Genomic DNA, 26,440 nt, shown 5'->3' with positions numbered 1-26,440 from the left:
CAATATCAAGTGACAATGCTGAAGTATTAGCCAGTATTATGCTCATTGATATCCAGGGTGACACGTACGAGCGGGTATATAAGAGCCGTTTATAGGAGCCAAAAAAGAAGAAAGAGGCAAAATCTTTACAATATGGTAGCAGTGGTGGCAAACCTCACTCAAACGACGGTGGGGCCTCAGACTGATACTGGATATCCAGACGACCTGGAGACCTGGACTTCCACCAAATCTAAATACTAAGTGGCCATGGGTGCTTTAGAAACTACCTGAGATTACAGCCGAATTGTCCAACGTGTTTTAATAGTGCTTTAAAGACAAGAGAAAAACTTAAAACTACACTCGGTAGTAATTTTATGGTAGAAAATTTGATGACATTCATATGTCAGTCCACTGAGAACTGACATGACAAAACTCATCCGCGCCTCGAAGTAATACTTATTCAGGTGCCGTTAGAAAGTCTGGAGTAGGGTAGATTTAGCGGATTGAAGTTCCGCACTCCGATAACCCCTTACTTAAAAAAACCTCTTGCAGAAAAACAAATGTATCGTTTATTATATGTTAAAACACGACTTTATATAATACTAATGCCGGTATTCTGCGAGCAGTCTCATGTCTCTAATAGAGACGATTCTGTGGTGAAATCTATTTAGTGACTGTTTGGTATTCTGGCGAGTTTGTCCCATCTCTAATTGAGCAATATCAGTCTCTAATTTGTTATCTGCTTTGCACCAAGTCATAGAAAAACAAGAGCAGAGCAATGGCTGATGAAGTTGGACTATTTTACCTTATGATGAAAAAACGAGAGGAGGAAGAGAGGTAATGTATTAATATTTATAATTTTGCAATAATGGATAATAAGGTGCATATCTTCTAGCTACATTCGCAGGCGCAATCTGACTGTTTTGCGAAACAAAAAAGATCCGTTTTCATACGAAGAGAACACATTCAGGAAGTTCTTTCGATTTCCCAAATCTTTGTGCTGGGATCTCATTAATCAACTCAAGCCGTATGACAAACAGCAAACATCGATTCCATTTGAACTTCGGGTAAGTTACATTTTAACCTTAAAGAAACATAATGTTTTCATGCAATCAAATTTCTCTAGTTTATTTCAGTTTTATATTTTTTATGCAATGGCTCATATCAGTGTTGCGTGGGAAATGCATATTTCGCGGTGATGAGCCAACCAACCATTTCTCGATGTATCGAATATATTTGTAAATTGGTGGTGGAGCGTAAACACGGCGAAGTGCGTTTTCCTAATTCTGTTGAAGAATACAAAAGAATTAAGACTGGGTAAGTTGTATTCCAATTTAAAAGAAAATAAATCACTATACAACAATTTTATTCCAGATTTTATTCGAATTTTGGAATAAAAGGTGTAATTGGAGCAATTGATTGCACTCATGTTGGCATAATTGCACCTGCCTTGTCGAACACAGTTGTACCGCATGATTATATGAATAGAAAAGGTTACTATAGCATTGAAGCGGTAAGTATTACATTCAATAACTAATAAATAACAAATTAATAACTAATTTTCCCAATAGGTTTGTGACGATGAACTAATTTTCCGGCACGTGAATGCAAAATTTCCCGGCTCATGTCATGACTCCGGTATATGGACTACTTCGCCAGCAAGGATAAAGCTTATAAGAGAACACTCTGATGGAGCTTTTAAATGGCTTTTGGGTGATTCGGGATATCCATTGGAGCCATGGCTTCTTACACCGGTGGCAAACCCTGAAACACCAAATGAACAAAATTTCAATACTAGGCACATAAGAGCAAGAAACACGATTGAAAAAGCATTTGAAGTTTTAAAATCACGCTTTCGTAGCATTTCAAGAGAACGTACATTGCGGTACAAACATTCCAAAGCTGCATTATTTATTTATACTTGTACAATATTTCACAATATTTTACAAAAACGTGGCATTTTTCTAAATGAAACAGAAATATTGCCAGATCGATCACCTCCTGAAAATGTGGAAACAATCTCTGAAATCCATTCGGGGGAGTACTACACTCGAGGCAGAGCAACACGTCAAAGGTGCATTAACACATTAGATAATAAAAATTCTACCAATATATAATTAAATTCAAAATTCATTTATTTCATTTTTAAATTAAATAAACATAACAATAAAAAAAATATATATATAAAAAGGAACATACATATACTTATGTATATATAAAAATTAACTTACATAAAAAGGAACATTTTTCTTTTTTACTTTTTGCACAAAAAACACAGCAATAAATAATTCAATTAATGTACACATTTTTCACTTTTTGTCTTCTGTTGTTTTCACAATCGTTTGAGCAAGCGACACCATCGCTGCCGCTAAATTATTGATAGACTCCGTGTGTTTATTAATTGAATCTAACGTTTTAATACGGAAATCTCTTTCCTCCTCGGCTTTCCCTTTCATCAGATCCATATAATTCCGGAACATTTCGTCCGTCGTCATTTTTTTTCTGCGAGACGATGACGGAGTGCCGTCATTGGACGCATCCGAAGTCGTATTCAGGGGCGATGGTGCAGCTGTGAATACTACTTCTTCCTAAATTAGAAAAAGAAAAAACAATTATATATTCTGCACACTCGTATTGGTCTTTTTTGTTATTCTTACCTCTGTGCCAATAGCTGGTACATCAGTCAACCCATCAACAGCGACTGACCCCAATGTATCCAACGCTCTCTGCTCCGTTTCAGAGAGCTCAATTGTTGAGCTGGGACCGCCACCTGTCACCAGCTTGTGCGCCTTGGCTTTCCTTGCGCGTGACCTTACTTGGTTTTTCCAATGGGTCAGATTCTGTAAAACAAAGGACATAAATATATGCATACGCCAATATATATGGTTAAAAATTACCTCTCTCCATTTGATGGGGTTCCGGGTGGGCCCTTTTAGGGCATTTAATTGCGCGGAGAGTTCCGCCCAAAGCTCCTCCATTCTTTTCGGCCGCGAAGGATCGTTTTTGTGCAACTTTATTTCCGGGTGAACCCGCACAAAGTTAAGGTAGCACTCTATTTGCTCCTTCGAGGTGCGTGACACTTTATTATGATCTGTAAAAAGATATATTATACATATATTATAATAATCATAAAATAATGAAATTTATATTGTTTACAATTACTTACCTTCCTTTTCCATTATTATCAAATATAAGGATGAACACATGTGTTAATCGATAACTGAGTTGTTAAATTTTTTCATATTTACTTAACAATTGATTCAGATAAAATGCATATGTTAAGCATTTATTATAAACTATTTCAGTATTAGTTTTCAATAATTGTACTGTGCAATTATTAAGAAGAAGTTTTACTGCTGAAATCTTATGAAAAAAAAACTAATTGCATGCAATCGTTTCATACATTACGATTGTGCACTTGCACTCATCTCTAATCAGCTAAACTAAACAGCTGATTGCTGCCCTTCTTTCCACCATACTATTTGGTGAATATTTTTGAGACTGTATCTGCCAGAATACCAAAATGAGACATCCTGACTAACAGAGTCACTAAATTACGATTGTCTCAATTAGAGACATGAGACAACTGTGACAAGCAGAATACCGGCATAAGTCGGTCACTAAAAACTGTCGTAAGATATAAATAACACGGTTACCAGAAGAACATATTTTTCGTTTTATTTTATGTGAAAACCAAAAACAGTTTAGCATTCAATATTATTAAATATATTGACGCACATATTTTATATTATATAAACATAACAACATTAAATAAATTAACAACAATTAAAGATAATGACACCCCGTTTTCACAAACAAAACAATTCATTTAGTTGTGTACTTGCAAATTTGTACCCCCAATACCCCTTATACTATGTTCAGACCGACACTTAATCACACGATTTCGGCTGCTGAATGGATTATCCCACTAATCTTAAAAATTTATCAAGATTTCGCCATACAAAAATGACAGTTCCAAATCACTTCATTGAAATGATTTGAAACTGATCCTCGCTAAATCTGTCCGTGCGACTCTGATTTTGCGCAATCTACTTGTCAGCACTGGAAAAATACTAGTCAGCACTGGAAATCTGTTATTATCAAAGCTGATATAGACACTACAAAAATTGTAAACAAACAGTTTTGGTTGATTTGTACTGCGACAAAATAAAATAAATATGGAAATAACGCAAAAAAAAAAAAAGAGTTATGTGGAGTGAGGCTGCCGAGTGCTTAATAGAGATATGGCAGCAAAAAATACCCGAGCTGCGGTCAAACAGGAAAAATAACCACATCTATGAGGAGATGTCATGCATAATGCTTTTGGCTGGACATGAGTATACGTCCACCGAAATAAAAATAAAGATGCACAATTTTACAAACAAATACAGGTAAGTAATAAATTATGAGGTAAACATATAAATTAAATATTTTTTTTTTATTTTTAGACAAGAAAAGCTGAAAATTGGCCCATCGGGTGGCTCCCCTAGTCAGTGGAAGTATTATGAGGCGGTCCACCAAACACTAGGCGGTTTTAAAAGTTTTTGTCCCGCCGAACTTGTGGAAGACAGTATTATGGGTAAGTTTTAAGCGCATTGGAGTAGATTCAAATATTCATAATAAAATAAAAAACTTTTATGAAATGTTTCTTTACACTTTTATTTGTTTCTTCTATTTTCAGTTGACATGGACATGGAGCCAATTTACATTGAGGCCGATGCAGAAGCAGAGTCGCCGCTCTCAAGCCCAGGCGATGGACCTTCAACGTCGCGTGGTTGCGCTCGGCCATCGTCAAGCGATGCTTTAAGAAAGAAAAAACCAACAATAATGGAAGAAATAAAGGAAGATTTATTTAAGGCGACTAAGGCGATGACGGAAAACGATGAAAAGCGATTCAAAAGAAGTGAAGGACGCTTTCATCGACTTCCTTCGTCGCCAAAAATAGGTTTAAAAATTTCTTTAAGTTTTAGTTTAAGATATAAGGTAACTAATGAAATGAAAATGAATTTAAATATGTTAATGAATTGACATTTTTTTTTAAGTTTTAGTTTTAAGATGTACATATAAATGAAGACTGAAAAATGAAATTAATTATGTTAATGAATAGAAAATTTGTTTTTAAGTTTTAGTTTTAAGATGTACATATAAATGAAGACTGAAAAATGAAATTAATTATGTTAATGAATAGAAAATTTGTTTTTAAGTTTTAGTTTTAAGATGTACATATAAATGAAGACTGAAAAATGAAATTAAATATAAAATACATATTAAATATAAAATTCATAAAATATAGAAATATCTGTTTTTTTGTACAGGAATTGAATTATGAGATATGTAAGTATGAATCGGTTGAGATTTAATAATATTTCAAAGTTGAATGTAATAACTCACCGAAATACGAAACGAACGCTTGTCTTATTTCCTCTGCTCTTGGGTTGAAATTTCCACAAATGTTAGAGACGTCTTCTGGCAACTGCCGAGATTCATTTTCGATTTGTTGTGCTGCAATCCACTTTTCATTAATTTCATCATTTTCCTCATTTAAAAAGTTATGCAAAACACAGCACGCTTTTATGACAATTTTCGTGTTGGCTATGTGGTTATCCAATCCTTTTCCAACCCGTCTAAACCTTCCCTTTAAATGACCGAAAGCATTCTCCACCACTCTTCGGCATTTCGAGAGTACATAGTTGAATTTTTTTTTATCCAATGATTGGTTTACACAAAACGGGTACGGTTTCATCAAATGTTCATCAAATTTGAACGCAGAGTCGCCCAACAAAACGACTGGAACATTAATTGACGATATTTGTCTACTCATGTCTTTAAATATAGTAGATTGTACCAACTCTTTTTTTAAAGATGAACACTCAAATATTGAAGAGTCATTACAACGGCCTGGACTACCAACGTTGATGTATATAAAGCGACACCTATAACATTAAAGAAATACATTAGCTGTTTAAAAGAGCTTCATGAAAAAACTTACCTTGCATCTACTAAAGCCAAAAGAACTGTGGAATACCAGCCTTTGTAATTGTAGTAGTCAACAGCATCTTCTGCAGCTGGGCGCACTTCTATATGACAACCATCTAAAACTTAAAAATATATAAAAACTCCAATGTAAAAAATTTAACTTGTTACCTATAGCTCCTAACACTTGAGGGAAACCCAATGACTCAAAACCCTTTATATACTCGCGCAATTGAATTTCGTTCATTGGGAATTTCTTTAAATACAAAGGCCACAAACATCGCCAGACTTCATGACAGAAATCCATTAGAATGGAGCAGACAGTGCTTTTACCAACTCCGAACAGATTTCCAATTGTTCGGTATTCTGCAGAAGAGCCAAGAGCATATAAAGCAATAGCAATGCGTTTCTCTAATTGAATTGCTTTCCGGTAGTTAGTGTTTTTCTTCTCCAAGCCTTTCAACATAATACACAATTTAATGAAAGAATTGCGCTTCATTCGGAAGTTGTGTTTAAAAAATGCATCTGAATTCACCTGGCAGTCGACTTCCCAAAACGTTTGGCCACGAGACTGAATTATATACACATTATAATTAAACTAAATTATAATACCAATATTTATATACATATATATGTAGGTACTTGCCTTTATCCAAATAGACCTTGTTGAATTTGCTCCATATAGCCTACATATTTTTAGTGCTACGTGTTCATATAGCAAACGTTTCATTGCTAAGTGATTAGAATCAAACAATTCCCAAATTATTTCCATTGAGCGGAGATAATTTAGAAAAAAAAAGACAATTTTTATAACAAGGTACGACATTGCAATGTTTTCCTTCAATAAATACTTTGATGTTTATGGCTGAATGTCAAAAACATCTGATTTATAAATCACTAACGGCAGTAAGAACACTGTTGGATTATGAAATGCTTAAATGTAATCTAATCTTTGAAATTTTCGGTCTGAACATAGTATTATGCTCAAAAAAGCAGTAAGCTAGATTGCCTTAATTAAGTAAGCAAAAGCACAAATACGTAAAGAACGGGTGATCCAAGTAAAGGCCTTTTTTTCAATAGTATGTTTTTGATTGCTTGATGAGTCGAGGCAAGCTTTCATGTTATTTTTGTTCAGTATTGTTTGACATTTCATCAAGGAAAGACTTACGTCTGAACCACGTTTACAAATCGTTGAACTTTATTACGAAAATTCACATTCTGAAAAGAGTGAATTTAAAAACATTACAAAAAACAGCTTGTGCAAGAACTCATTCTATAAGCTGTTGTTTCAAGAAGATCCGACGTTTCGAGGAGGCCCATTAGACTCGAAGGGTATGTAAACATGCAAATTTGCTACATTTAGGACAAAGAGCAACCTGAACAGATTGAAAACCTGCCATTACATCGAGAAAAAAACTAAGCTTTGGTGTGGTTTGTGGCCCGATGAAATCATCGGTCCATATTTCTTCAAAAATGACACCGGTAAGAACGAACGTTATCGATAACTGACTATTTGATGCATGTAATTGAAGCTCAGCGATGGCGCTACTTCCAACACTTTGCACCAAATTATAGATTTATTGAGAGAACAATTCAGGCAGGAGATAATTTCACGTTTTGGGCCGGTCTATTGGCCACCAAGATATTTTCTGTTGGGATATGTAAAGTCTAAAGTCTTCGCGGATAATCACGCTTCGATTCTGGGCTTGGAGCAAAACATCACGTAGGCCATTCGCCAGTTACTAGTCGATACGAACGACGAAACGACTCGAACAAGTCATTGCAAATTAGACTCAACGGATGGATCATATGAAACGTAGCCGTAGCCAACATAATAAGGAGATTTATAAGGCCTTTGTGAAGCATCCAACAGTATTATGATATCATTGACACGTTCAAGCTGAAGTTTTTTTCACCATTAGATTAATATCTTGGTGAGAGAGATCACCTTGCTTTTCAGTCAAATCTCTTAAACTTTCTGGAAAGTAGTCGAAGTGGTAATGAAAAAAAATATGGTCTTAGATTCCATAAATTCTATAGACTCGGATCCAACGAAGACACCATCCTTCAACTTAGCTCTGAGAGACTTTTGACATTAAGTAATTGAAGCAATTTCCATCTCTTGCAAGTGATTGAACAAATTGTTTCATTATGTGAAGCGGTAGTAGAAGAACTTTATTAGCTCGTCACAATGCCGCTTTCCGAACTGACTCTCAGAGAGCGCAACACCCGATTGTCGAGCATTTAGACAAATATAAGTGAATTGCTTTTTTGATAACATTCCATAAATTCTTTTCATTACATTTTCTTCTTAACCATTCTTAACTAATTAGCTTTATCAATGATGTATTTCCTTTCACACCCAATTACCGACCACCGTCATAATATCGTGCGGTCATTATATAAGAGAAGATATATTATATATAATGTATAATATATATATTGTGCCATCCTCTTTTTTATTTCCCACTAGCAAATCAGAATCCTCTTGAGAAGTCAAAGCTTCATCATCTTCGTTACTGATTTGCCTATTTGGTAATATCTTCAAAAAAAAAAAAATCATGTGCATATTTATGAGTTCTTTTGTTTGTTAATGATTTAAACACGTACATTTCTGCATTTAGTAGTTCGATTATTTTACACGGATCTTTATATTTTGGGTCACGTTTTGTTTGGTGAAGCCATACGTTTGTTGACTTCGATTGAAGCATCTAACCATGACCTCTGTCTGATTTCTTCCACTCGCACCTGTGTCAATTATGTGTAGTTCAAATTTTTGGGAAGAACAAATATTACGGAGTCCTGAACTTGCAAAACTATGGTCCTAATCCCCTATAATTCGGGAAGGTACACCAAATAAACCCGACTTTAATGGCTTTTATTGAACTTTAAGTGTCAATGTTTAAGGTGTGACGAAAATAAACAAATTTTGTGAATGCATCTGCCAAAACAATAACGTACTCCTTCAAGTCGTTTTTTCTCCTCATTTTTTCCCGTTATATCTACTATATGCACTCATTTATAACAAACGTTCCCCAATGTGAAATTGCCGTTTAGTAGAACCCGTTTTCAGCCGATCAAAAGAATAAAGCAAAATTCGTTGAAGGAGTTGCTCCCAAAAAGTGCTCATGAAAAGTGTTTCCAGCACTGGAAAAATCATTGGCATAAATGTATCACATCTTGGGAGGATTGCTTTGAAGGTGACAAATTAAATATTGATGAATATTTAAATATGTTGCTTTTTTCACAATTTCGTGTAATTTTTTGTCACACATCCATACATCCAAAGTCCATGAGATCCAACGTTTTCTCCCTACCTAAATGCATAATAGTTTCGTGGACTCGATTAATCAATGCCCATCTAAATAGGAATTACGGGCAAACCGGTACTTTTACCATTTCTCTATATATTTTTTTAACTCCTTTTCTCAATTTAAAGGTTTTATAAAAATTGTTCATCTACATTCGTCACACTGCTGTATTTTTTTATCAGCGAATTCCTTGATAAAAACAATATTTGTGTCACTTATTCTCCTTTTGTATATTGGACATCAAAAACAAACGACAAACGAAATCGAATATTTTCTTTAAAGTAAGCGATGACGATGGAGCAAACGTTGCATTGCCCGACCATGAACAAGTTCGAATATCAATTACCCGTCTGAAGAAAAAAAAATCGGCGGGGGCCGATGTATTATCGGCCGAGCTATTCAAACACGGCGGCAACGAACTAATCAGGAGCATTCATCACTTTCTTTGTCAAATATGGTCAGACGAAAGCATACCCGACGACTAGAATTTACGTTTTTGTTTAAGCTCCATCAGCATCGGGAATGTCCTCCCCGAGCCGTTCGATACCAAACGCAGTTTCAGATAAGGCGACTCGTTTTCGTCTAACTTTTTCGACCTACTCTTGGAGAAAATAATTCGAGAAGCAGAACTAAATAGGCAATTAAATCAAAGCTTGAATTTTGAGTGGTTTAGGCCGAATTAGCCCATTGCTCACTTTAAATCCCACATATTCAGTTTTAAGAAAGGAATACTTTGTTACTTTAATTAAAGCCCCCTAAAACGCAGACGGAGCGTTTTTTAAACCAAACGGCAAAGTCGAAAATTCATATTGACCTCTGGGCATGACATAAGCGGTGTGCTCAATTAAATGTAGATGTGTCGGTTTTCGATAGAAGCCGCAAGCCATATCGATACGTGAGAAACAGTTTTCCCTAACACAGTTTCTTGTAAGAAATTAAAGTCAATGACTACTTTGCGGCGACTGTGTTCTAATTGAAAGCACAGTATCCATACAAAGACGATCACTACCATTCTACAACGTGCAACAACGTCTCTAAGCAACTACAGATGGAGTCGTTACTTATGTATGCCATTTTGTTTTACAATATTGTTAAGTAATTTTCATTCAAATTTGTCTGTGGCACTTTCCTTAACTCATAAATAGACAACTCCGGATTTGAAGAAAAAGGAAAGGATTCACTCACAGGCTTTTGGCGAGGTTACAGTGCAAATGTCCACACTATTCTCGTAGATCTTCGCGTTTCCGCTGTTCCGGAATTTAAGATGTGAATCATTGCACTAGAAACATCGTATATTCGTTCCGCAGTGGTGAATTTTTTAATAGGCACTTGGATTTCTGTGGCTCTATGTGGTTGAAATGCATCCTCCTCCGTATTACGCTTCTTAAAAGCATGGACCTACAGTTCTTGTTGGTGGCATTTACCCAGCGCAATAAACTGTTGTCGCTTTGCGCCACATGTGCCAACGCCACCGACACTGCGAATTGCTCCAGTCTTTAGCTTTCCACTTGAACATGAGTGCCGTAACAATTCGACTGTTATATTCTGCAAATCTCTCCCCAGATATAGGACGACCATTCCAAACGATCAGTAGAACTGCTATAGTTGTCTCCACTCCCACTGCATTGTCGTCTAGCGCCTTACTTAACGCTTTCAAAAGTGCGCTGCCTTCGAGAGTATTTCCAACAAAATTTAGGTATAACATTGTACACCATGGAGAGACGCCCGCTGTGGTACAATCGGTATTAAACTTTGTCATAGCAACGTGGGTAGGCCTTGAGTCCTTCTATCGCCCTTAATCATGCCTATTAGATTTCGGATCATTCGATTTCTGATATCGGGAGTTATTCGGGGACGGATTCACAATTGACATTTATATATTTTCTTTAAGCACAGCAAGTTCTACTTGTCTCAACGATGCTTTCCAAATTGATTTTGAGAGAGTGCATCGCGCAATTATAGCGCATTCCTTCTTTTCCTGCAATGTACTTAGCTATTCCTGCCTCTCAGTTCGCGGAATACGATCAGACCTCACGCAATAACAATCTCTATATTTCTGCTCCTTTGCCTATTTGCAACGTCTTACTTGCGCATTCGCAAAAGTCTAAATACCAAAACACGACGCTCTGGCACTTACACTTGCCTACAAAATATTAGCACTCCGACATGTACTGACCTACAAAGCATGGATAAAATGATATGAAACTTTCTTATTGGCTCTCCTTCCTTCTAAGGCGTTTCCTGATTAGGTTTGTAGCGGTTTAGGTCAGACAATTTCGAACAGTTGATATCAGAAAAGACGTGATGTGTGAAACGAAATTTTTTTGAAGTGTGCGTACATATTATGGTAAAATAAATTTTTATGTGAATTAATTAATTATTTCGCATTTTAACATTTATGTATGCATTTTCAAACTGTTTAATTTAGTGTTTTGTATAACTTAGCGAAAATACCAAAAATAATAATAAATATTTTTTCAACTTTAGTTCAAAAGTTTTTAAAATACGAATATTTGTAAATTGTATTTTTTTTTTATTTAAATTTTGTTTAAGTTTCAATGTAAATAGTATGTGTGCATAAATATTTTATAAAGTTCATATAGTAGTTTTTAAAAATATGTCATTTACTAAACAAATTACTTATTAGAATATAATAACATGTTTGTAATTAAATTTTTAAACTTCATAAAAAAAAATAAATATCAAAATATTTATTGTAGTACTTAGTGTAGAAATAATTTTAAAAGTTACAATATTTTGGTACGAAAATTGTAATTGGAACAGTATACGAGATTTGACAATTAAGTAATGAGACTGTTTTATTTTTTCGCTTGTGGTAAACCTGTGACCTTGAAATTCCCTTTCTTTTTTTCGAGCATCCCTCCCCTCTCCATTGATATATGTACTTATTTAGTTCGCCTGCTGTGTCAAGTTGAGTAGACGTGTGTTTGTAGTGCTCGTCACGAAAATGGAAAAACGAAATCAAGAGCAAAGCGTCGCGAAAAAATTTTGCGCCAGATTGGGCAAAACAGCTTCGGAAACGTACGCTCAAATTATTGTAAGAGTGTATGGTGATAGTGCTCTTAGTAGTGCCCAAGTGTTTCGATGGCGCAAAGAGTTTAAGGAGGGGCGTGAAAGCGTAGAAGACAAGGCGCGGAGTGGGAGACCAGTCGAGTTGCGGACTGACGTGAATGCGCGTCCACAAAGAATTCGTTCCACCGGGGAAAACTGTGAATCAAGTCCACTATTGCCAATTACTCGAAAGATTGTGAAAATGAATCAACAGGGTGCGCCCTGACATCGCTCGTAACTGGATCCTTCATCACACAACGCGCCATGCCACACCGCCCTCAGCGTGTCCCAGTATTTGGCCTCTAAAGGGATCGCCGTGTTGCAACAGCCGCCTTTTTCGCCCGACATGTCACCCTGTGACTTTTTTTGTTTCCTAAAACAAAATCGGTGGTCAAAGGAACCCATTTTGAGTCGATTACGGACATTCCAGTCGAAGCGTTCCAGAAATGTTACGAAGCATGGAAAACGGGCTGGAATCACTATATAGCTGCCCGAGGGGACTACTTTGAAAAAAAAAAATATTTTTAAGGCTACCCAGTTACAAAACGTGGGTTTTAATCCATTCCATTTTGTTTGTGAAAAGGGTTCTAACTTCCTTAATTTACCTAAGGTCTTAAGGGTTTACGAAGAGCGTCCATACTTTATCGTAGCGCACTTGTGCGATAATTTTTAATGATTGTCCGCACCTTTTAAAAAATACTAGAAATTTTCTCGCAAATTGTAAAAATTAAGTTAATTTTAAATCCCGTGAGAAAAGTTGGTCCGGTATAGTTAAGGTTACCATATCGGTCTCAGTCAAAATCAGTCCCGTTGTATAGGTACCCGGGCCAAAATTAATCGAATTTGGACACCAACTTTTATCTAACCGCCCAACTTCATCGTTTTTTTATTGTCTTTTTTAGATCATTCATTTTAGTTAGGGGTATATAAAACGAATAACATTTTTCGAATCATTTTTTATTGCAAACATTCTCGAAAAATTGCCTATTCCGGATTCGGATTCAATTTTTTAAATAAAATAGTTGTGAACACACAACTGCTTAGTAAGTTATATAAGTAAATTCGAGTCGAGCCATGTGTGTGACTTATGGTGCAGTCGCATTTCCATGCGACGGTATACATATACATATGTATGTATGATGTACGATATCATATGGTGTGCGTTTCAAAACTTAACCGAGTTTAACTCGCGGAGAAATTTTATACCGAACACAAGCTGCGCGCGTTGAACTTGGTCGAGTTTACGCGTGGCGCGCAAATTCAAAACGCCCAATTAGGCTAAAACGCTGAGATGTTCACTGTTTTTCACACTCTCGCTCAAAAAAAAAAAAATTAATAATTAAAAAAAAATCGCCGATTCCGGAGGAAACCAGGGAATCAGTGCATTTTTTACCAAAATCAGGGGATTTTCACGAAAATTAGGGAATTCGCTGACAAATCAGGGAATATGGTAACCCTAGATGTAGTGCACTTTTATTACAAAGTTTCCAAATCTCATCCGCCGTGCACCGAAACTTTCACATGCTTACATTTTGCCTAATAATTAAAAAAAAGTTAGTGTCAAACTTGCTAGTCAAGTTTTCAGTGACAGAGTTGCTTCCGGGAAGTTATCCATTTATAGTTCCGGTTATTTGACTTGTCCTTCTTCCAGTTTTTATAATACGACGGAATATATTTCATTTAATATCAAATTATTGGATATATTTAATAGAAGTAATTTCGAAGCTATTTTCCTAGCAAAAAAAATGTTTCGGTAACACCCAAACAGTTACAACTTTCTCACGAAGCTCTTAAACTTTTAAAGAAGTTAGGGTTAGCGATGATACCGGGGCTGACATAACTTCATCTTTCAACTAAGTTAAGGGTTAGATCCTTAATATAAATAATTTAAAACGATTATGGCGATTTTTGTTACGCTCAGCTTTTCAACATCTTCAGACATGACGGCTATGCCAGGATAATCTTGAAAATTATTTTGGGCAAATAAGAAGGGGTGGATAGATGGCGTCATGCATAGAAGTTCACGTAAGTGGGGAAAGTTCTCTGATTGATATTTACTTGGGAGTGGCCAGAAACGATTTTTTTACATATGGCTCAAGCAGCTCACGACTTCCGGTTTTTGACCAAGTCTCCTCTGGATAGCCAGAAAACATCCGTTTGAAGGAAAGCAAAAGTGAGAATGCGAAACATTCTTTACCAAGGTTGTAGCCTCGGATGAGAGACCCGCCCTCTTTATGAGGACCACTGCAAACGCTTTAACCCTCCTAAACATGACGTATAAGGTTCTATCGAGCGTATTGTGTGAAAGATTAAAGCCCACCATCCACAAACTGATTGGACCTTATCAGTGTGGTTTTATACCTGACAAATCAACAACTGACCAGATATTCACCATGCGCCAAATCTTGGAAAAGACTCGTGAAAAGAGAATCAACACTGACCACCTCTTCGTCGATTTCAAAGCTGCCTTTGACATCAAGAAAAAAAGGGCTTTATGCCGCGATGTTTGAATTTGGGATCCCCGCAAAACTAATACGGCTGTGTAAACTCACGTTGAACAACACCTAAAGCTGCGTCAGGATCGAAAAGGTCCTTACCGAGCCAAACGAGATTTCAGACAAGACGACTCTCTTTCGTGTGACTGCTTCACTCTACTTCTGGAGAAAAAAGACCTTTTTCATGAATTTTTTTAGAAAAAATTATTGCTGCAGGTTTATTTTACTTATTATTATATGAAAGTCCAACATTTGAAGGATACTTAAAAAAAGTTTTTTCGAAAAATAGCGAAGAATAACGGATTTATCATCGATCTCTGCAAGCGCCTCGAAAAAAAGTTTTTGTGCGGTGACCAGCCTACAGCATCACTGGATCATCTGAAATCAAAAAATCAAAATGCTTTCTTTAGTTTATTAGTTTAACTTTCAATTGACGTCGAGTTTTTTTTTAATCTTTCAAATTTTAAATTATTGGTACCATTTTCAAGCCAAAATGACGATTTTAGACGAAAAAACGACCTATTTGCTATTGTAATTGTTAGTAATTAAAATTTTTGGAAAAACTCGACGTCATTCGAGAGTTACATATATGTATAATAATCTATGCCAACTTTTGTGAAGATACATTGTCAAATGCAAAAGTTTTCCTTACAAGAACTCTTTTTCGATCATTCAGTTTGTATGGCAGCCATATGCCGATCTAAACAATTTCTTCGGAGATTACATTGTTGCTTTAGAAAATAATCTGTGCCAACTTTTGTGAAGATACATTGTCAAATGCAAAAGTTTTCCATACAAGAACTTGATTCCGATCGTTCAGTTTGTATGGCAGCTATATGTTATAGTGGTCCGATATCGGCAGTTCCGACAAATGAGCAGCTTCTTTAAGAGGAAATGACGTTTGCAAAATTTCAAAACGATATCTTAAAAACTGTGGGACTAGTTCGTACATATACAGACAGACGGACATGGCTAAATCGACTCAGCTCAACACACTGATCATTTATAACGGGTGATTTTTTTGAGGTTAGGATTTTCATGCATTAGTATTTGACAGATCACGTGGGATTTCAGACATGGTGTCAAAGAGAAAGATGCTCAGTATGCTTTGACATTTCATCATGAATAGACTTACTAACGAGCAACGCTTGCAAATCATTGAATTTTATTACCAAAATCAGTGTTCGGTTCGAAATGTGTTTCGCGCTTTAATTTTGTTCAGCGATGAGGCTCATTTCTGGTTGAATGGCTACGTAAATAAGCAAAATTGCCGCATTTGGGGTGAAGAGCAACCAGAAGCCGTTCAAGAACTGCCCATGCATCCCGAAAAATGCACTGTTTGGTGTGGTTTGTACGCTGGTGGAATCATTGGACCGTATTTTTTCAAAGATGCTGTTGGACGCAACGTTACGGTGAATGGCGATCGCTATCGTTCGATGCTAACAAACTTTTTGTTGCAAAAAATGGAAGAACTGAACTTGGTTGACATGTGGTTTCAACAAGATGGCGCTACATGCCACACAGCTCGCGATTCTATGGCCATTTTGAGGGAAAACTTCGGACAACAATTCATCTCAAGAAATGGACCCGTAAGTTGGCCACCAAGATCATGCGATTTAACGCCTTTAGACTATTTTTTGTGGGGCTACGTCAAGTCTAAAGTCTACAGAAATAAGCCAGCAACTATTCCAGCTTTGGAAGACAACATTTCCGAAGAAATTCGGGCTATTCCGGCCGAAATGCTCGAAAAAGTTGCCCAAAATTGGACTTTCCGAATGGACCACCTAAGACGCAGCCGCGGTCAACATTTAAATGAAATTATCTTCAAAAAGTAAATGTCATGAACCAATCTAACGTTTCAAATAAAGAACCGATGAGATTTTGCAAATTTTATGCGTTTTTTTTTAAAAAAAAGTTATCAAGCTCTTAAAAAATCACCCTTTATATATACTTTAAAGGGTCTCCGACGCTTCCTTCTGGGTGTTACAAACTTCGTGACAAACTTAATATACCCTGTTCAGGGTGGAAATCCATTCAAGGTTTGGTGCTTGGTGGATTCCGAGTGTTTTTTGTCGGATCTGTGCTAGAGCTGTGCATTCACAGAGAAAGTGGAAGATTTTTACCTTGTTCCCTGCTACTCCGCAACCACGGCAGATGTCGTTGTAGGGCATACCCATTCTGGACGCATGTTCCTCAAATAGCCAGTGCCCTGTTGTGGTAGCTGTTATTCTGTAAATACTTTTTCTTGACCTATTTAATAGGTCGTTGGTTCTTTTCCTGTCGTATGTTGGCCATAATTGTTTAGTTATGACGCATTTTGTAATGATTTTCCACCTGTTGTTAGCAATTTGTTGAAATTGTCTATTGATCTTTCCTTTGATCGATCCTAGCGGGCTCGGTATGGGCTCCGCCTCGGATTCATTAAAGAAAGCTTCTGCCTTTGCCAACTCATCTGCTTTTTCGTTACCGAGAATGTTCCTGTGGCCGTTAACCTAGATCAAGTTTAGCTGGAGCTTGTCTTTTATTGAGCTTAGTGCTCTCTTGCAGTGTTGAACTGTACTGGAATTTGTCATGGGTGAAGACAATGCCAGGAGGGCCGCCTGGCTATCCGTAAATATAGTTGCTTTATGTATATTCCCGTGGTTTTCTAATAGAACTTCGCAGGCTTTTTCTATGCCTAGTACTTCTGCTTGGAAGATGCTAGCCGAGTTCGGTAGACGTATAGAGAGAGATTTGCCCAGATCAGCGGAGAATACCCCCGTGCCCACTCCGCAGTCCATTTTGCACCCGTCGGTATAGACTGAGGTTGTACCCTCCTCTGCAATTGAACCTCTTCTCCATTCTCGTCTATATGGTATCCTCACCTGGAAGTGTCTATTGAAATCCAGCTTTGGGAGAATGTAGTCTGATTTATTAATAGTGAGCTTGTTTAGGATTACACTATGTCCGTAGTTCTGCTGATTCCAACCTCCCAATTCTTTTATTCTTATCGCCGCAATAGCTGCTGTTTTTTGAATAAAAATGTCCATTGGTAGTTGATGCAGGATCACATTGAACGCATCAGTCGGACATGACCTGATTGCGCCCGTAACACCCGCACATGCTGCTCTTTGTATTCCATTTAATTTTCTAATGTTGTATTGTTTGTTTAGCGCTGGCCACCGTACCAAAGCTCCATATGTAAGTATAGGTCTTATGACCGCCGTGTACATCCACATGATTATACTTGGTTTGACGCCCCAATTCTTGTTGGCGATTTTCTTACAAGTATAGTAGGCCATGTATGCTTTGTTTATTCTTTTTTATATATTTATTTTCCAGGACAGTTTGGTGTCAATCTCCACCCCAAGTATTTAGTTGTTGGGGATAGAGTGAGTGTTGTACCGTTTAGTACCGGAAGTTGAAACTGAGGTATTTGGTTCTGCTTGTGAATAGCATCAGTTCTGTTTTGTTCGGGTTAACTCCTAGACCGTTGTTTTTAGCCCATAGGTTTAACCTACGAAGTGCTCTTTTCATAATCTCGCTGACTGTTGAAGTAAACATACCTGATACCAGCAACACTATATCGTCTGCATACGCTATTGCTTTCACTCCTCCACCGTTTAGTTGGAGGAGTATTTCGTTCAGCGCTACAACCCATAGAAGCGGAGAGAGGACCCGCTAGGCGTCCCTCTACTCACATAACTTGTTTGTGTTGCAGTGCCGTTTGAAGCTATAATCTTCCTATTCTCAAGTATCGATAACATCCATCTGCACACAGTGTCATCTATGCTCCCATGCGCCAGAGAATTAATTATCGCATTTACTTCTATGTTATTGAAGACGCCCTCTATGTCTAGAAAAGGAGCCATGATGTATTGTTTGTGGTGTAGTGATTTGTCAATCACACTTATCACCTCGAATTAATTTTTACCAGAAGTAAAAATGAGTCAAAAGAATAAATTTTGAGCTGCACTGAAATGTGTACTCTTTATTTATACTCTTAAGACTGACTTATTACATCGTTCTTACTTCTATTTATACTAACTAGTATATTTACTTATTACTAAATAGTTGATAGTTTGTCTACATACAGATTAATTATTTGTTTAGGTTTGTTTACATATATATTGTTCGCTTAGATATAATTTCTTTGTTTTAAGATAAGGTTGTCGTGGTATTCAAACTCAATGTTGTTTTGTTACTTCTTTGTTTGGGATTGTTTGTTTTAGTGATAGTGCATTTCAGTTGTTCCAACTCAAGGTTGTTTTGATGCATTCTATTTACTGAAACAAAAGATTGTTTTGTTGTTTGTTACTATTATAAGGAATACGTTCTTTAACTCTCCCCTATGTTAAAATGAAATGTCCTCATTTCAAAACATCTGGGCTTATTATTGTTTTTGCATGTTTCTTATGATGCTTTCTTTTCTATTATAATTTAATTTTTAATTCGCTTAAATTTTCTACAATTCAACCACTTTCTTTTTTCTTATAATTTAGCGTCAATTTTCTACAATTCAACAACCATTTTCCTTTTTGGCTTGCATTGTTTTCGGTGCCTTTTTTTTGGAATTATTGGCTGTGTTTGTGAACATTTTTACCTTTCGTATGTGTTTGATTTTTTATGTTTATAATTAATACATATCTATACTTAATGATTTTTTCGTGTTACATATAACGTTTCCTTTTAGTTAGTTTTGAATTAGCGATAATTTTCTAGAATTCAACAACAATTTACCATTTTGGCTTGCCTTGTTTTCGGTGCCTTTTTTGGGTAATTGGTGTTGCTTGTGGAAATTTTCACTTTTTGATTGAGGATAATCTTTGTATAAATTCCTCTTGTTGCTTGTTTATAATTACCATCAATGCAGTTACTTGTGCTTGGAGTTGGGGCATCTTTGCTTCTTCCTAACTTATAATTAACTGTAAAATGTTTCAGGATTCAACGTTGTCCGCTTTTTCAGGGTCTATTGCGAATATTGGTGAAAGTATTATCCATTATTTCAGGACCTATACTTTTTTACCTTGTTCCACTTTTTCAGGAATTGTCGCTGTCCGCTGTTCCAGGGTCTGTTGTGAACCTTGCTGAATTCGCCGCTGTCCGTTTTTTCAGGATCTGCTTTGATGCATTCTGGATATATTGTCCGCTGTTATAGGACTTATACTTATATTCATTGCCAATTTTTTCTGCACTTTTTTCAGACATTTAGTGCTGGAAGTCCTACTTCCTGTGGAATTTTTTGATTTAGTCCTTTCGGAATAAAATCTGGCTTTTTGGATAGCAAATAAATTTGCTATCCCGGTTGAGCCCCCAGTTAATTTTTACCAGAAGTAAAAATGAGTCAAAAGAATATATTTTGAGCTGCACTGAAATGTGTACTCTTTATTTATACTCTTAAGACTGACTTATTACATCGTTCTTACTTCTATTTATACTAACTAGTATATTTACTTATTACTAAATAGTTGATAGTTTGTCTACATACAGATTAATTATTTGTTTAGGTTTGTTTACATATATATTGTTCGCTTAGATATAATTTCTTTGTTTTAAGATAAGGTTGTCGTGGTATTCAAACTCAATGTTGTTTTGTTACTTCTTTGTTTGGGATTGTTTGTTTTAGTGATAGTGCATTTCAGTTGTTCCAACTCAAGGTTGTTTTGATGCATTCTATTTACTGAAACAAAAGATTGTTTTGTTGTTTGTTACTATTATAAGGAATACGTTCCTTAACTCTCCCCTATGTTAAAATGAAATGTCCTCATTTCAAAACATCTGGGCTTATTATTGTTTTTGCATGTTTCTTATGATGCTTTCTTTTCTATTATAATTTAATTTTTAATTCGCTTAAATTTTCTACAATTCAACCACTTTCTTTTTTCTTATAATTTAGTTTTTAATTAGCGTCAATTTTCTACAATTCAACAACCATTTTCCTTTTTGGCTTGCATTGTTTTCGGTGCCTTTTTTTTGGAATTATTGGCTGTGTTTGTGAACATTTTTACCTTTCGTATGTGTTTGATTTTTTATGTTTATAATTAATACATATCTATACTTAATGATTTTTTCGTGTTACATATAACGTTTCCTTTTAGTTAGTTTTGAATTAGCGATAATTTTCTAGAATTCAACAACAATTTACCATTTTGGCTTGCCTTGTTTTCGGTGCCTTTTTTGGGTAATTGGTGTTGCTTGTGGAAATTTTCACTTTTTGATTGAGGATAATCTTTGTATAAATTCCTCTTGTTGCTTGTTTATAATTACCATCAATGCAGTTACTTGTGCTTGGAGTTGGGGCATCTTTGCTTCTTCCTAACTTATAATTAACTGTAAAATGTTTCAGGATTCAACGTTGTCCGCTTTTTCAGGGTCTATTGCGAATATTGGTGAAAGTATTATCCATTATTTCAGGACCTATACTTTTTTACGTTGTTCCACTTTTTCAGGAATTGTCGCTGTCCGCTGTTCCAGGGTCTGTTGTGAACCTTGCTGAATTCGCCGCTGTCCGTTTTTTCAGGATCTGCTTTGATGCATTCTGGATGTATTGTCCGCTGTTATAGGACTTATACTTATATTCATTGCCAATTTTTTCTGCACTTTTTTCAGACATTTAGTGCTGGAAGTCCTACTTCCTGTGGAATTTTTTGATTTAGTCCTTTCGGAATAAAATCTGGCTTTTTGGATAGCAAATAAATTTGCCATCCCGGTTGAGCCCCCAGTTAATTTTTACCAGAAGTAAAAATGAGTCAAAAGAATATATTTTGAGCTGCACTGAAATGTGTACTCTTTATTTATACTCTTAAGACTGACTTATTACATCGTTCTTACTTCTATTTATACTAACTAGTATATTTACTTATTACTAAATAGTTGATAGTTTGTCTACATACAGATTAATTATTTGTTTAGGTTTGTTTACATATATATTGTTCGCTTAGATATAATTTCTTTGTTTTAAGATAAGGTTGTCGTGGTATTCAAACTCAATGTTGTTTTGTTACTTCTTTGTTTGGGATTGTTTGTTTTAGTGATAGTGCATTTCAGTTGTTCCAACTCAAGGTTGTTTTGATGCATTCTATTTACTGAAACAAAAGATTGTTTTGTTGTTTGTTACTATTATAAGGAATACGTTCCTTAACTCTCGTGAAGGGCGGTTTCGGTTGATCGGCCCTTTATGTACGCATGTTGGGACTTCGATAACTTCTCCGCCATTATTGTTCTTACGTGTAGATCTATTAGCCTTTCTAGTACCTTCAGCATAAATGAGGTAAGGCTTATAGGTCTAAAATCCTTGGCATTTCTCGTGTTTTCTTCTGCCTGGTTTCGGAAGGAACGCAACTTTACTCCTTTTCCAATTTCTTGGGATGTAAGATAGTTGAATGCTTGCTTTGTATATATTTTCAAGCCTTAGAACCATTGGTTCTACCAGTTTCTGCAGCATTATAGGCATAAACCCGTCAGGACCTGCCGCTTTAAATGGTGCAAAACTATTTATGGCATATTTGATTTTTCTTTTGTCTACTATTTGGCTTCGATAGTCAGCTGCGTTCAGCGGTGGTTCTGGTCTCCATGAATCATTTTTAGCTTTCCTGACTGCTTTTTTGTATTCCTTAAAAATGTCTTTATATGACTGCCAGATTTTGGTTCTAAAACTCTCACTGAAAGCTTTCCTTAGTTGTGTTCTCAAATTCTTGAGATGACTGTTCCACCAAGGAAGAGACTTTCTCTTTTTCAAAACTGTTAGCGGAGTAGATTTATTAAAAGTTGTGGTTAAGATTTTTTCCAACTTCTCTACTTCTGAATCTAGTTCCTCTGGATTTCTGATACTGTTATTGCCTTCCTTTTCGAGGGATTTTGTTGCTATACTGGTAAAATTTCCCCATTTCGTTCTTCTAGGGTTCCGGTATGTGAGAGGCGCACTGTACCTCTCGCGGATGCTGAAGAGTATACAGGAGTGATCCGACATGGAAGGCTCATCGGATAACCTCCAGTTATCCACAACGAGACTGTCTGTGTCTGCCGATAGCGTGAGGTCAAGCACTTTCTCCCAACCCGGAAACCTATCCGAGCTTGGGAAAATAAAAGTTGGCTTATCGCCCTTGTTGCAAATACTTAGATTACTATTCAAAATATACTGCAAGAGTGACTCACCTCTGGTGTTTATACTGGAGCTACCCCATACGGTGTGCCTTGCATTTGCATCACACCCTATTAGGACATCATCCTTCTTGTTCTCCTCTACTAGCCTAGTCAGCGGGGCCGGTGGTATGTCTTCGTCATGGGCCAAGTAGGCCGAGACCAAGAAGAAGGGCTTTTCCTTCTGTTCCACCTTCACCACTGTGATATCTGCTGTGCTGTAATTAGGACAAAGAAATGAATTTATACTTTTATTGATAAGAATGCATGCCCTAGGTTTACCTCTGTTCCGCGTGTAAAACAGGTTATAATTGCTGCTGTTTAGCCCTTTTATGGAATCTTCATTGACCCAGGGCTCCTGTATTAGGCTGATGTCGATGCCCCCCTCGTTCACGAGGGTTGTCAGATTCGCTGTAGCACTCTTCGAGTGCTGCAGGTTAATCTGTACGCATCTTATGTTATTGTTATTGGGCATCTCGGGTTTCTGCAATGCTCATATTCCTTAACAACTGGCTGGCGTCGTCGACCTCTTCCGTGTCGTCTTCGTCAGCCGCTTTGTCGCCTTGGAAGATGTTTAGTCTGGCCTTGCGTATTCCGAAGCTGATTTTGTAGGCAGTCTTCTTCAGAGCCTCAATGAACTCATCGCAAATGGCCACTAAGTAGTATTGGCTTGCTTGCTTTATTCGGTTTTTCCTCCTTGATAAGCTGCCACTCATCTATAACAGGTATAGATTTGTTCTGCAGCTTAATGCACCTCAGGAGTTATTCGCCTGTATCCTTTAGTGGGGGTAGCCAAATGCGAGCACGAGGTCTCTTCGGAATGTCCCTGGCGGGTATAAGCCTCAAATGGAAGCCTTCAAAGGCGTTGCTAATTTTAGCAACACTACCCGTCAGGAAATCTAGCGAGGCCTGGTCCGCGCACTTGATGACCCTGCACCCCCTGAGGGTCTCAGAGGAGTCAAACTCCGGGTGAGGACCCGCAGGATTGTCGAGTACATAGCTTAGCACCATACTCGACAATCTGACGTCGATCTCCACAAACCTCTCTCGTAAAGTGCTCGGAGAGGAGGAATTTCCATCTATAATGGCCACCTGAAGGCTATCCCTGGCTACATCGCAGAAATGCCTTGCCGTTGTTGTGGTTTGCTGTGTTCACCTTCACTCCTCCTCGGTTTTTTGGGCTAAGTTCCGGGTTCTTCTGTGGTGGAGTGATTTCTTTTCTGAGAAGTGCTCTCTTGTTTGCTCTCTTCTTGAGGTTGTGATTTCTTCCTTTTCAGGTAGCTTTCATATTTCTCGACGATAGATTTGAGGCGCTTTGTTTCGGCCTCATCAACTGGGGTACCGGCTGCCTGGTCTTTGGCTATCGTCCCTAGTATGAAGACCGCCCTCTGGTACCGGTTTTTGCTCAGCTGATTCTGGGATTTCTTGTGATTCTTTTTGCTTTCTCCTTTAGCCGCCAGTGCACTTTGGTTGGTGCTCATGGCTGCCTTGGAGGTTGACGGTTTCTCCCTTATATCTGAGGTTTTCACTGCTGTATCTACCGGTATACTTTGGTTGGTATGTCCGGTAGTACTCTTACTCGTCTCCTGGGTGGAGGCAAGTAGTTCGTCTTCTTCGGATTCCGTAATAGGATTCCTATAGTTCATATCCTTAGTCGTCGCTGTTGTCGTCATGGTTGTTGTAGTTTTTGTTGTTGTTGTTTTGTTATTGTTTTCGTTCATATTTTGGTCCCACAAGTAAACCGGAAAGGGTTGGTCACTCGTCCGCAGAGCCGGTATACGGAGAGAAGGCGATTTATACCTCCGACCTCGCCCGGGCATCGGAGGGGACCGTTCGCGATCAGCTATTTATTACCCCCCGCTGACCATGCAGCCCTCGGCACGGGTACCTCGACACCTTGGCTGAGGGTGGTGTTGGTTCGGGTATCCTCATGCTTCCACAATAGGAGATGGGCGTAAAACCTACGGTTTATTCATCCATATCACTATTGTGGGAATTATGAAGTGTCCCTCTTAGTTCGTTAGATTAGAGTGCGTTTCCTTTGGGATGCACACTAGGGTGGGTCGATTCCGGACTTTTTTCGATTCGGTATTTCTAATAGTGCGGAAAAGTTGCCTTAGTACTTCCTAATTCCAATGCAACTTTTTGTTTTGAGATCGGATTGCATCTTCAACCCCAACTCCGGCCTTGAAATTTTGGAAATTCGCCTAAAATCGTGAAATTGTCCACCTAGCGCCTGAAATACGCATCTCATGGCAAAATGTATAAAACAAAAGTTATTTGTCACGTCATTTGCTACCGAAATGGTATGTGATCAAGGCCGTAGGACGAATCGTTTCCGAGATACGAGCGAAAATGCGGCGCGCCACAGCGCAAGGTGAAAATCGGCTTGCGGCCACACTTCTTGACGTTGATTTTGTCGAGTGCTATCACTCACATTCATTCACCTACGCCAAAGGACACGTTCGGATAGGTCTCCACACAAATATTTTTTCATCGAGTTCCTTCACTCTTGTCGGTGATTTCGCCGAGTTCTATCACTTACATTCATTTCCCTGCGCCATACGACACGTTCGGACAGGTCTCCACATAATTATTTTTTCATCGAGTTCCTTCACTTATATCCTCTCAAGAGAACACAGAACTCAAAATGTCTGTATCTAAATTTAAATTTAGACAGAAATGTCCTGTGTTTGGCATATATGCGTACAATCTCTCTGAGTCCCAGTTACCTACTTACCAGGATGTTCTTTTGTGTTATCAGTTTGAAATATTTCGTATAGGGCGACTCCGAGGCAACAACTATGAACCTAGGAATAAAGAGGTTACAGAAATAGTTGCAAAAAAGATTGAAAATACTTTCAAAAAGGCATCTATTCCAATAGTTTCACACACCAGAGTTGTACAAATGCTCACCACATACCATAAGAAATTTCTGACTCTTAAAAAAATGTTTTTAAGGAACCCAATAGGTTTGAGCTCTAAAAGAGACGACTTTGTCTCTTCTGCCGGAAAATTATTTGACATCGCTGCTTGTAAATGCATTTATTTTTCTTCTTGCACTTGTCCAAAGGAAAGGAAAGTTCCTATCAATGAACAACCATTTCTCTTGGACCAGAGAACCACAAGAATTGGTCGCATTGGAAGTGTTGATCTACCTGAAACAAAAAAGATTACAAAGAAAAATGAACGTAAAGAAAAGCTTTCAAAACGTCATTCAACATCAACACTTACCAGAAAAGTATCAGCTAGAACACGTGACCATTCAGATCAACCAGACTTTCATACAGACGACAACAATGTAGGCGCGTCGCACATTGATTCTTCGAAAATCCATCCTCTAAAACCAAACAAAACACACTAGTATTACAACACACTGCTTTAGCTGCCCAAAGATTTGGAGTAAGTGATAGAGCAGCGGCCTTGATTGTTTCATCGGCTTTTCTGGATGCCAAAAAAGCAGGTTTGATAACAGAGGATCAAGCTAGCTTT

General features: G+C 37.3%; 5 protein-coding genes across 5 annotated transcripts in view; 2 read left to right on the top strand and 3 right to left on the bottom strand.

Annotated features, from left to right (window-relative positions):
* Nucleotides 1-26,215, top strand: part of LOC125775450 (uncharacterized) — a 409,238-nt gene extending 383,023 nt beyond the window's left edge. Inside the window, exon 2 of the mRNA XM_049446091.1 lies at nt 25,786-26,215. The gene's annotated coding sequence lies outside the window, so the exon portion shown is untranslated. The remainder of the gene's footprint in view (nt 1-25,785) is intronic.
* Nucleotides 552-2,096, top strand: LOC115065988 (putative nuclease HARBI1). Its single transcript, XM_049445938.1, has 5 exons — nt 552-816; nt 875-1,046; nt 1,106-1,296; nt 1,354-1,492; nt 1,551-2,096. The coding sequence occupies exons 1-5, from the start codon at nt 758-760 to the stop codon at nt 2,094-2,096; spliced, it is 1,107 nt and encodes a 368-aa protein (XP_049301895.1). The 5' UTR covers nt 552-757.
* LOC125775510 (uncharacterized) lies at nt 2,289-4,151 on the bottom strand. Its single transcript, XM_049446170.1, has 4 exons — nt 3,146-4,151; nt 2,877-3,070; nt 2,637-2,819; nt 2,289-2,567 (listed from the first exon to the last, which is right to left on the bottom strand). Exons 1-4 carry the CDS (start codon nt 3,183-3,185, stop codon nt 2,289-2,291), a joined length of 696 nt encoding a protein of 231 aa, XP_049302127.1. The 5' UTR covers nt 3,186-4,151.
* Nucleotides 4,613-6,523, bottom strand: LOC115066098 (putative nuclease HARBI1). The gene is made up of 5 exons (XM_049446106.1): nt 6,488-6,523; nt 6,124-6,408; nt 5,969-6,071; nt 5,371-5,912; nt 4,613-4,780 (listed from the first exon to the last, which is right to left on the bottom strand). Exons 2-5 carry the CDS (start codon nt 6,257-6,259, stop codon nt 4,683-4,685), a joined length of 879 nt encoding a protein of 292 aa, XP_049302063.1. The 5' UTR covers nt 6,260-6,408; nt 6,488-6,523; the 3' UTR covers nt 4,613-4,682.
* On the bottom strand, nt 19,283-25,751 carry LOC125775350 (uncharacterized). The gene is made up of 2 exons (XM_049445846.1): nt 21,298-25,751; nt 19,283-19,892 (listed from the first exon to the last, which is right to left on the bottom strand). The coding sequence occupies exon 1, from the start codon at nt 23,421-23,423 to the stop codon at nt 22,095-22,097; it is 1,329 nt and encodes a 442-aa protein (XP_049301803.1). The 5' UTR covers nt 23,424-25,751; the 3' UTR covers nt 19,283-19,892; nt 21,298-22,094.
* Nucleotides 26,216-26,440: the final 225 nt, after the last annotated feature.

Source organism: Bactrocera dorsalis, chromosome 1, assembly GCF_023373825.1.
Source record: "Bactrocera dorsalis isolate Fly_Bdor chromosome 1, ASM2337382v1, whole genome shotgun sequence".
In the NCBI taxonomy this organism is placed as follows: Eukaryota; Metazoa; Arthropoda; class Insecta; order Diptera; family Tephritidae; genus Bactrocera; species Bactrocera dorsalis.
This window is presented reverse-complemented; position numbering and strand designations above follow the sequence as displayed.

Excerpts from the sequence above, each read along its gene's own strand:
- LOC115065988 (XM_049445938.1), top strand. The coding sequence starts at position 758 with ATGGCTGATGAAGTTGGACTATTTTACCTTATGATGAAAAAACGAGAG. Across the intron at positions 817-874 it reads AAACGAGAGGAGGAAGAGAG|CTACATTCGCAGGCGCAATC; the intron begins GTAATGTATTAA and ends CATATCTTCTAG. Across the intron at positions 1,047-1,105 it reads CGATTCCATTTGAACTTCGG|TTTATTTCAGTTTTATATTT; the intron begins GTAAGTTACATT and ends AAATTTCTCTAG.
- LOC125775510 (XM_049446170.1), bottom strand. The coding sequence starts at position 3,185 with ATGTGTTCATCCTTATATTTGATAATAATGGAAAAGGAAG. Across the intron at positions 3,071-3,145 it reads GATAATAATGGAAAAGGAAG|ATCATAATAAAGTGTCACGC; the intron begins GTAAGTAATTGT and ends ATCTTTTTACAG. Across the intron at positions 2,820-2,876 it reads ACCCCATCAAATGGAGAGAG|AATCTGACCCATTGGAAAAA; the intron begins GTAATTTTTAAC and ends TTTGTTTTACAG.
- LOC115066098 (XM_049446106.1), bottom strand. The coding sequence starts at position 6,259 with ATGGATTTCTGTCATGAAGTCTGGCGATGTTTGTGGCCTTTGTATTTA. Across the intron at positions 6,072-6,123 it reads TCAAGTGTTAGGAGCTATAG|ATGGTTGTCATATAGAAGTG; the intron begins GTAACAAGTTAA and ends TTTAAGTTTTAG. Across the intron at positions 5,913-5,968 it reads TTGGCTTTAGTAGATGCAAG|GTGTCGCTTTATATACATCA; the intron begins GTAAGTTTTTTC and ends TTAATGTTATAG.
- LOC125775350 (XM_049445846.1), bottom strand. The coding sequence starts at position 23,423 with ATGCCCAATAACAATAACATAAGATGCGTACAGATTAACCTGCAGCAC.